This window comes from Macaca mulatta, chromosome 14 (genome assembly GCF_049350105.2).
Source record: "Macaca mulatta isolate MMU2019108-1 chromosome 14, T2T-MMU8v2.0, whole genome shotgun sequence".
NCBI lineage: Eukaryota > Metazoa > Chordata > Mammalia > Primates > Cercopithecidae > Macaca > Macaca mulatta.
Window position 1 is genome coordinate 46451710 of NC_133419.1, and position 10145 is coordinate 46461854.

Genomic DNA, 10145 nt, shown 5'->3' on the forward strand with positions numbered 1-10145 from the left:
TCCATCACAGCTGGCCTTCTTTTTGTCTTTATAAATATTTTCTTTAATATCTTCTGAATTGTATCCCATAATTGAAAGTCTTTTTCCACTTTGATTTAAAAACTATTTGGCTATGGCTCCCCCAGGTAATTGAATTTTCATTATAAAATTTTAAGTACTGTATTCGGATTTATCCTCAAATCATGTGTAAAGTATGTTTCCACCTTTATTCATTTCACACAGAAACTCAGTTGTCCCAATCCCATTCATTCAATAGTGCCCATTTTAAAATCTACTTTGATATACAACCTTTATCATAATAGGCATACATTGAAGACATTGGAAGTCTGCTTCCACTACTGCAATAAAGCAAATATTACAATAAAGTAAATCACATGAATTTTTGGTGTCCTTGTACATGTAAAAGTTATGCTTACACTATACTGTGGTCTATTGAGTTGCAATGGCATTATGTCTAAAGCAATGTGCATGCATTACTTAAAAAATACTTTTTCACTGGGAAATCATAATCATCATCAGAACCTTTATCAGCCAAACGCTTTGCTGCTGGAGGCTCTTGCCTGATGTTGATGGCTGCTGAGGTGGCTGCTGAAGATAAGACAGGCTATGCCAATATCTTAGAACAAGACAGCAGTGAAGTCTGCCACATCAACTGACTCATCCTTTTATGAAAGATTTTAATGTAGCATGCAATGCTATTTGATAGCATTTTACACACAGTAGAACTTCTTTTGAAATGGGAGTCCATTTTCTCAAACCTTGCCACTGTTTTTATCAAGGAAGTTGAACAAGATGGAATGTGATGGGAGAGGCTTATCTGTACTGGATATGGGACAGAGGCCAAGAATCATCTCAGGTAGGGTTTGTGTCTCCAATACCTCTGGCCGCTGATTTGTCCATAGTCCTCATACAGGAAATAACAAGTCTGTCCAGCATCTTCATAAGCCTGGATTGCTCACCAGCTTTGACTCCAGCTCCTGTGGGCATCTCCTGAATTAAGAAACACAGAAGGCTCCTCTGAAGTCACCGAATCCCAGAAAGGCTCTCCACCTTTAGAACAAGGGAAGTCTTCACCACTGGACAAAAGAGAAAAATATAAGGGTAAGTACCAGAAACACTCTTCTTCCATAGTCAGTTATGGTTTTTGCTATAAGATCGTTTCTGTTTCCACCTAGGTGCTACAGGCAGGGGATCATGAGCTTGTTTCAGGAAAAGACAGGGGACATGAAGTTTCCTTCTGGAAACTGAGTGCCGCCAACCCAGACTGTGTGAGTTTCAACTGGGGTCCCCCCTTTGATTTATCTCTCCATATCACCTCCCTTATTCCAATCACTGAATCTGTCCTCATGGAGAGAATTCTGCCTCTCACATTCATTTAAGGAGCTAGAGGACATACAGGCATTGCTTCACAGAGTTGAACTGCCGTAGAAGCAGGTTTTGTTGTTTTACTTACTTTTCTAAATTGTTAATCCTTGCCTGTCTGGAAAGGTTCAAGGAAGAAATAGATAGTCAGAACTGAAATGACTGAACACTAAGTCCTCCCCTAGGCTGAAAGGGACAGGGAAGGAGAAATTACCATTGTCGCCATAGCCATAGCTGTAGCCATAGGGGTAGGAGAACACCAGCAGGCAGGTGGAGAAGCCCTGCATGGCCAACACACAGCCACACAGGCTGATATGCTTTGGATCTGTGTACCCCACACCCAAATCTCATGTTGATTGTAATTCCCAGTGTTGGAGGGAGGGCCTGGTGAGAGGTGATTAGATCGTGGGGATGGTTTCTCATGAATGGCTTAACGCCATCCCCCTTTGGTACTGCTATAGTGATAGTGAGTGAGTGAATTCTCATGAAATCTAGTTATTTAAAAGTGTGTAACGCCTCTTCCCTGTCTCTCTTGTTCCTGCTCTCACCATGTGAGATGACTTGCTCCCTTTTGCCTTTCACTATGATTGGAAACTTCCTGAGGCCTCCCCAGAAGCAGAAGCTGCTATGCTTCTTGTATAGCCTGCAGAGCCATGAGGCAATTAAACCTGTTTTCTTCATAAATTTCCCAGTCTCAGGTATTTCTTTGTAGCAATTCGAGAATGAACTAATACACAGGCAGAGAACCAGGAGGTGGAAATCCCAAGTGGCTCTCCTGCTGTCCTCCAGTATCCTGCTGCTGTGTCCCAGTGTCACAATTCCACCAGATACTGGGACTAAAAAGAATCCCACTGATGTGGTACATAGAAGCCACTCTCTTGGGATGTCAAAACAGGATAGAGAAGAATGGAAAGCAAATCCTCAGAGCAAATGAGACGATCCTCTCACCATCTTATATCCTCCTAATTCCTGGGACAGTCTCTGTCGACAGGTGATGATTCCTGTCTCATTTCAGCTCTATCAGACTACTTTAATGTTTGGCATGTCTTTCTCTACTATCACTTCTATGCAGAAATGTTTGCATTCATCAAAAATGCATAGAAAAGGAAATACAATTTTAAAAAGAGAACGTATTTCTTTTTTTAGAATATAAGTTTGACCCCTCTCATAAAGACACGAAGTAGAAATGTCTTAAATAAGAAAGTACAGTTGTGTCTCTGGGTCACCAGGTCCAGAATCTGCAGATTCAACAAACCACAGGTGGAAACTATTCCAAAAATAAGGGTATGGTGGAGGTGTGTATTTACTGAACAGGTACAAAATTGTTTTTCCTTGTCATTACTTCCAAAATAACACAGTAAAACAAGAATTTACATGACATTTGCATTTTGTCAGTTATTCTAAGTAACTTAGAAATGATTTAATGTATCTGGGAGAAAGTGCATAGGTTTTGTACAACTACCACATCATTTTATATAAGGAAACTGAGCATCTGCAGATTTTGTTGTGTGCTGGGATTGCAGCACACACATCTGCCATATAGGAAAGCCCCTGTGAATACCCAGAAAAGACTATCTTTGAGATCAGTGTTGGAAGCTCCAAGGCATCGTACATCAGAATTCCAAAAACTGCTGCTCCCCAGTCCCTAGAGAGTTGCCCTCATCCTTGTGATCCTACATGGTTCCAGCCACCTCAGCATTCCAGCATGATGGAAAAAAAATAAGGAAAGGAAACGTGTTACTCCTGCTATTGGTCCTGTGAGCCAGGACTTGCTTATATCACTTTTGTGCATCTTTTGTTGAACAGAACCTGGTCATACAATGGCACCCGACATCAAGGAAAACTGGAATGTGGGTCCTTGTGCTGCTTTTAAACTCCCAGAATTTTTATGTGACCAAACAGGAAAATGAGCACTGGGGCAACCTAGCAGTCTCTTCTGCCTCTGACAGTCTCTGATTCTGTGCTCACATCAAGATTTTTCAGGAACTCCTCTGAAATAATGAATGATGGGGCAGAGAACAGTACAGAAGTCTCATGCAGGGCTCCAGGGACCAGGGGCTGGTATTGAGCCTGCTCTTCGTGTTGTGAACTCACGAAAACACTTTAATTCTCTAGGCCTCGGCTTCATCTTATGTTATATTAAGATAATACCATGGATGATCTTTAAGGAACACATGCTAAATATTGGTAATACCACAGTGAAAAAGACAGACATGACTTACTCCTTATGGAGCTTTGAGTTTCATAAGGAAGACAAACATATCATACCATAAATACAGATGGACAAAGTGTTTAGTGCCCTGAGTGTGGATAACAGAGGTTCTCCTTTTCCTCCCATTTCCTCTTCAAGTCAAGCAAGGCTGTGGCAGCTTGTCTTTCTAAGAGAGCTCATGATGGACGCACTTACTCCTGATGCTCCTCTGTACTCCCAGAGGAGGGTGAGTCTTCTTTTCTCCTGGAGGCCTCCTGCCCCTGTGCATTCTCAGGATTCCAGAGCAAAGGTGGCCTCTGATAGGCAAAAAGGAACTCCTGAATTTGTTACTAAATGACTTTCACTCTTCTCTATTTTGTTCCCTATTTGACTTGCTTCTCTTTCTCTATCTGAAGTTATTTTAGGTTAGTTTTTTTTTTCTTTTCAATCCACAATTTTGCCTGCCAACTTGGATTTAATCTTGAGAATCCCTCCTCTCCTTTACCCCCTCTAACATGTATAATTGACACAGAGCGGTGCTGGGTGTAAAGGGCTGCTCAAAGACTGGATCATGAGTAAGCCCTGGTGGTCTCAAATTCGTACTATATAAGTCCCAGAACAAATAATTCACTCTTTTTGTGCTCCAATGCATGATCTTCCATATGGGAATAATGCTCATTCTTACCTCCTAGGCTCTTCAGATAATTAAAACAGACAATACCTAATAAACTCTCCATCAGCTGCTCTTATTCTCCCAGATTAGACCTAGTCCTCATTCTCCACTTGAAATCTGCATGAATATCTCTCTTTATACTCCAAGCCCTATATATCTCCTATTTCTCCTCATGGACTCCTCACATACAAATGTTTGCATCAACAAAGAAATGAACCAAAGATCTTCTGAAGGAGAGAATTAAATAGGTTTACATTGTGTATACTCAGCAGAACACTTAGTAGTCTCCCATACATATTCCCACACTTCAATTACCTGCTTCAGTGGCACTCAGACTTCACCCTCACTTAGTCTTTCCTCTGCTCCATTGCTGAGCAATTCAGCTCAGACCCACACCCTGCCCAAACATTGTGTACAAAAATGCTTCTAGGTGTTCAGTAAAGCCACATTGAGTCCTCATTTCAAAGGCACATCAGTGGTCAATTTCAGGTTTGGGGCACACATCAATAATTCTTTTTAACACAGATAGAACTGTCCACAAATAGAATTCTGATGAATGAAATTTTCTATATCTAATTAAATATGTGTGTTCTAATAACTTACATTGTGCTTTCATTTTTATTTTCCATTTCACCCAAATCTACCATTACCATTAGGCTTCTCATGCATGCATTCATTCATTGAATGAATATTTATGAAGAGCATAGTGTGCTGCTCAGGGAAATAGGCACTAGGACTATAAAACGTAAAATGTGGTACTGTCTGCAATGACTGACACACTGAGTTATTTCTCACCCACCAGGCCCAGCCATTTTCACACTTATCATAGCGAAGGTCACATTTTCCTCTGATTCATAATGCATGGTCTTCTTTCCTGTCCATAGATGATCAGTCCTAGTCATGAGGGTGTCACAACCACCTCTTTGCATATCTGAATTCCTCCACCTGAGAGAAAATGTCAGGCCCAGGATAGAGTAATTATCAGGTCCACAGCCCTGGCCACTTGAGTGGGAGTGTTTTGATCCTAATGTTATTCCCACATCAGTACAGAACTTGTGTGGCAGTAGAGAGAAGTCAGGCTTCAGAGTCAACAAGAACTGTATTTGGAACTGGATTTGAGGACCCCCACCTTTTGATAGGTGACTTACTCTCTGCAAGTCTCTGATCTCTCCTCTTTAAATAAGGAAGTAAATCCCACATGGCAGGGTGGTGGGGAGAATCAGAGATCATACAGCTGATGATCACATCTGGTTTCTGTTTTCAGGGTCACCAAACTAGGGTTTCTGAGCATGGATCCAACCATCCCAGCCTTGGACACAAAACTGACACCAATCAACCGAACTGAGGCGACTCCTTGCTACAAGCAGACCTTGAGCTTCATGGGGCTGACGTGCATCATTTCCCTTGTCGGACTGACAGGAAACGCGGTTGTGCTCTGGCTCCTGGGCTTCCGCATGCACAAGAACGCCTTCTCCATCTACATCCTCAACCTGTCCATGGCCGACTTCCTCTTCCTCAGTGGCCGCTTTATATATTCCCTGTTAAGCTTCATCAGTGTGCCCCAAACCATCTCTAAAATCCTCTATCCTGTGACGATGTTTTCCTACTTTGCAGGCCTGAGCTTTCTGAGCGCCATGAGCACCGAGCGCTGCCTGTCCGTTCTGTGGCCCATGTGGTACCGCTGCCGCCGCCCCACACACCTGTCAGTGGTCCTGTGTGTCCTGCTCTGGGTCCTGTCCCTGCTGCGGAGCATCCTGGAGTGGATGTTCTGTGGCTTCCTGTTTAGTGGTGCGGATCCTGTTTGGTGTCAAACATCGGATTTCATCACAGTCGCATGGCTGATTTTTTTATGTGTGGTTCTCTGTGTGTCCAGCCTGGTCCTAGTGATCAGGATTCTCTGTGGATCCCGGAAGATGCCGCTGACCAGGCTGTACGTGACCATCCTGCTCACAGTGCTGGTCTTCCTCCTCTGCGGCCTGCCCTTCGGCGTTCAGTTTTTCCTATTTTTCTGGATCCACGTGGATTGGAAAGTCTTATATTGTCATGTTCATCTAGTTTCTATGTTCCTGGCCGCTCTTAACAGCAGTGCCAACCCCATCATTTACTTCTTCGTGGGCTCCTTTAGGCAGCGTCAAAATAGGCAGAACCTGAGGCTGGTTCTCCAGAGGGCTCTGCAGGACACGCCTGAGGTGGATGAAGGTGGAGGGCGGCTGCCTGAGGAAACCCTGGAGCTGTCGGGAAGCAGATTGGAGCAGTGAGGAAGAGCCTCTGCCCTGTCAGTCAGACGGGACTTTGAGACCAACACTGCCCTGCCACCCTGACAGTTATATGCATTTTTCTTAACCTTCTGCCTCAGAAATGTCTCAGTGGTTCCTCACGGTCTTCGAATAGATGTTTATCTAACCTGACAGTTTCAGCTTTCACCCATGGAAAGCATTAGTCTGACAATACAATGTTTAGATTCTCCTTGATACTACCAACATATTTTCCCTGTTATCTTACACTGAGTCTTTCCTTCTGAACACTTTTTCTGCACTTTTCATTGTAATAAAAGGAGTCCCTTTCCAAAACCCTAAAACACTCTTTATGCTTGTTTCCTACCTGATTGTATCAAAAAGGAAGATTCCTTCTTAATCTCTCAGACTGTGTTCCCCTGAAAACCATGTTCCCTTCTATGACTGGAGGCATTACTGCAGTTGAAAGCTTGATTCTGAATAAGTGAGTTCTGCTATGCTACATTCCATTGAATTCTTAGATACAGAGCAAAATGTCCTTAGAGATATTCTCTCTTCATAAAAACACTCTCACCAATTGGTTTTACGAAAAGTCCTCTCCTGTCATTTGTCCACAGCATGGTGACACGTTGGCCTTGGTTTCTAGTAAACACAACCATGGCCACTTCCCCCTGAGAACTGGTAAGTGCTTATTTAGCTCTTCCTGGACTAATGGACCAGTGAGGAGCCCATAAAAATGCCCCAGCTCCATTTTGGCCATTGGAAACCTCAACATTGGTTTCAAAGTGGAAATTGTCTTGAAAACCATTTATTATTTGCTTACAGACTCTTTCAGTTGTAGAAGAATTCTTCATACTTCCAGGTTTTGTACAAATTGTTCTGGCCGTAACTTTCAGTTAGTTAAATGGCCATTAACATGAGCGGCAAGACTGATAACATCTGACCTTTCCATGCTAATGTCAATTGTGGTATCTTGATAATAACTTACAGTTGGTACAGAATTCTGATACATGCTTGACATAGATGAACCTGGAAACATTGTGCTAAGGAAAATAAGCCAGATACCAAAGAACAATATTGTAAGTTCAAATTCTACCAGGTATCCAAACTAGGAAATTCGTGAACCCAGAAATTAAATTAGGAGGATCCTGGTGCTGGATGACGGAGAGAATATGTAGCCATTATTAAATGAACACAGGATTTCTGTGTGGAATAATGAAAAGTTCTTAAAAGGGACAGTGGTAACAGTTACAACTTATTGTGAGTATACTTACTGACACTGATTGTACACTTAAAATGGTTAAAGTTATAAAATGTATGTTATGTAAATTTTACCACAATTAAAAACAGTTAATTATAGAAATGGGATCAGTACAAAATTCAGGACTGTTCTCCACCGGTGGTTATCCCTTCCACAGATAAGCAGACAGAAGAGATTATCAAGAGAAAATGTGACATCACAGCAATTAACCCTCACTGAGGGGAGCTGACAAGTGCAATTTGAGTATGCAGGAGACTGTAAAAAGTAGCTAGGAAAGCAATAAAGAGGTATATAGTTTTCAATTGGTCCAACAAAATTTATTGGTGGATCTTATCACACTGTTCACAATGTTGAATTCAGGTCCCCTGAGTCCAGATCCATTGCTCTTCCAGGCCCAGCACTATGCTGATGCTGAATCCTATCTGTCCACCCTCAATTTCCAAATGCTGTAGTAGGACATGGCTGTAGGCAAGGGTTTTCTACAGGTCGGAGGAAGCAGGAAGCCAGTGTTTGCAGCCAATGCTCCATGCCAAGAGCTTTGATTTTATGTCTTTAGTTCAGACCGAGGGTTATTGGGAGAGTCCAATCAGGGAGTCTGTGATATCAATTCTACAGTGTTGGCTAAAGATGTTGTCTATCATGAGGAATTCTGTAGAGAATTTTCACCTGGCAATTGAATCAAACAGTGTTCGTCCTCACCTGGGAAACTGCTTATCTTGCTGTCAATGACATTTCTTTTCTTTCGACGGAAGAAAACTTCACCTTCGGGAAGGCTTAAATTTTATCACTGAAGCCTATTCTGAAGTCACCTGACCTCACACATTGCTCTACTACAGCACTTATAACAGTGTATTGAATTATTTGTCCTCATCTCTTTCTCTTCTACTGCACCCTCAGTTCTTTAAGAGCAGAGAGCATGTCTTTGAATTTCTAGTGCAACAGATTAGGTGTGGAATTTAGAAGATGCTTGGTAAATATTTTTCTCAAGCAGCTCCCACCTGAAAATCACAGGGTTGTCCAGCATCTTGCAGAGGCTGGCTCAGTCACCAGGTCTCACTGGAACTCCTATAGGCACCTTCCACTTAACAGAGTGTCCTCTGCAGTTGGTCGTTCTGAGAACAGCTGTTCCCTTTTATTGCAGGTCTGCTCACTGCCTCTGGGAAGAGGAATGGAGGGGATGTGGGAGTCTGCTCATGAGCTGCCTTCTTTCCAAAGTCAATGATATCATTCCCTCTCAGGTACATATCAAGGAAGAGCATGCAGGACATCCAGGAGTGTTCTCCAGAAAGTAAGAAATGATATGAAAATCTCTCATGGCACCTTTTGGGAGCTGCCGTTCATGACTATATTTTAGGCATGAATTCAACAAACATTGAATCGTAATTCATCAGGCACTGTGCTAATTCTACATGAAAGCAAACACCTTTCAAATAAGCCTCTCACTCATACATTCTATGTCTATAACCAATCCTTTCACCTTCATGAAGAAAATGCATTGATTGATTCCGAGCAAATGCTGAGTCTTCAGGGCAATTCACTGATGCTCTAGTACACCTGGGCTCAAGGACACTGAGTCATCAGCTTCACAAGAATCCGTTGGATCTGTTTCTTGTCCTGCTTTTGCCAATTAGGTTTGTCAATATAATTTCCTAATTTATCAAAATACAGCACAAGTTAATGAAACAAGAGTATGAAAGAAGAATTGTGGTTTCCATAAAACTAATGTGAATGCTTAAATGGACAATAAAAGCAGGTTCCAAAATTATTGTTTAGTAGCTGTGAGTCTTCCAACTCTATAAGATTAAACAAAAATGAAAAATATTGAACAACATTTTTAGACAGAATGCTATGCATCTGATGCTAAAGTCTACACTTAAACTAATCCAAACTGCAAATCACAGAGAATGATTGATAGATATGCTTTCAGCAAGACAGAGTAGAATTCTATTTGCTGAAACCTACACAAAGGAATGTTCTTTAGTCTATTTCTATTATACTGAACAAATTATAGGTAAAAATGAAATATTCATGTTACAAATGTATCATTTTTTATAAATACTGATTAACAGACATTTCTAAGTAACCTATCCACTTCTATTCCTGAATATATTATGACTGGGCTTTTCATAGCAATATCTCCCACTTATTCTACTATTTATTGTTTAAATACATACTGAGCATCTTCTACTCTCTGGCTTGCATGCCAGATGCTTGGGAGTCAAAGTAAACACACCCACATTCATAGAGCACACAACATGTAAAGGAAGGACACTAGTGCAGGAAAGACAGCCTCCCAATGTGACACATGCTATCCAAACATTGTATTTGTGGCTCAAGGGTTCTCACAGGAGAGGATATCTAAAAATTCCAACCTATCTTGCTGCCATCCTGAAGATGAGTGTCACACCCAAGCACCCAGCTGAA

The 10145-nt window shown here is 41.8% G+C and overlaps 1 protein-coding gene across 3 annotated transcripts; it reads left to right on the forward strand.

Moving 5' to 3' along the window:
* The first annotated feature begins 647 nt into the window (after window positions 1–647).
* MRGPRX1 (MAS-related GPR, member X1) lies at window positions 648–7822 on the forward strand. Of its 3 annotated transcripts, XM_077960360.1 has the most exons (3): window positions 648–1101; window positions 1176–1268; window positions 5491–7822. In XM_077960360.1, exon 3 carries the CDS (start codon window positions 5516–5518, stop codon window positions 6482–6484), a length of 969 nt encoding a protein of 322 aa, XP_077816486.1. In that variant the 5' UTR covers window positions 648–1101; window positions 1176–1268; window positions 5491–5515; the 3' UTR covers window positions 6485–7822. The 3 variants fall into 3 exon arrangements, with proteins under 3 accessions (XP_077816486.1, XP_077816487.1, NP_001035707.1); XM_077960361.1 differs by lacking the exon at window positions 1176–1268; NM_001040617.1 differs by lacking the exons at window positions 648–1101; window positions 1176–1268 and having other exon boundaries at window positions 5516–6484.
* Window positions 7823–10145: the final 2323 nt, after the last annotated feature.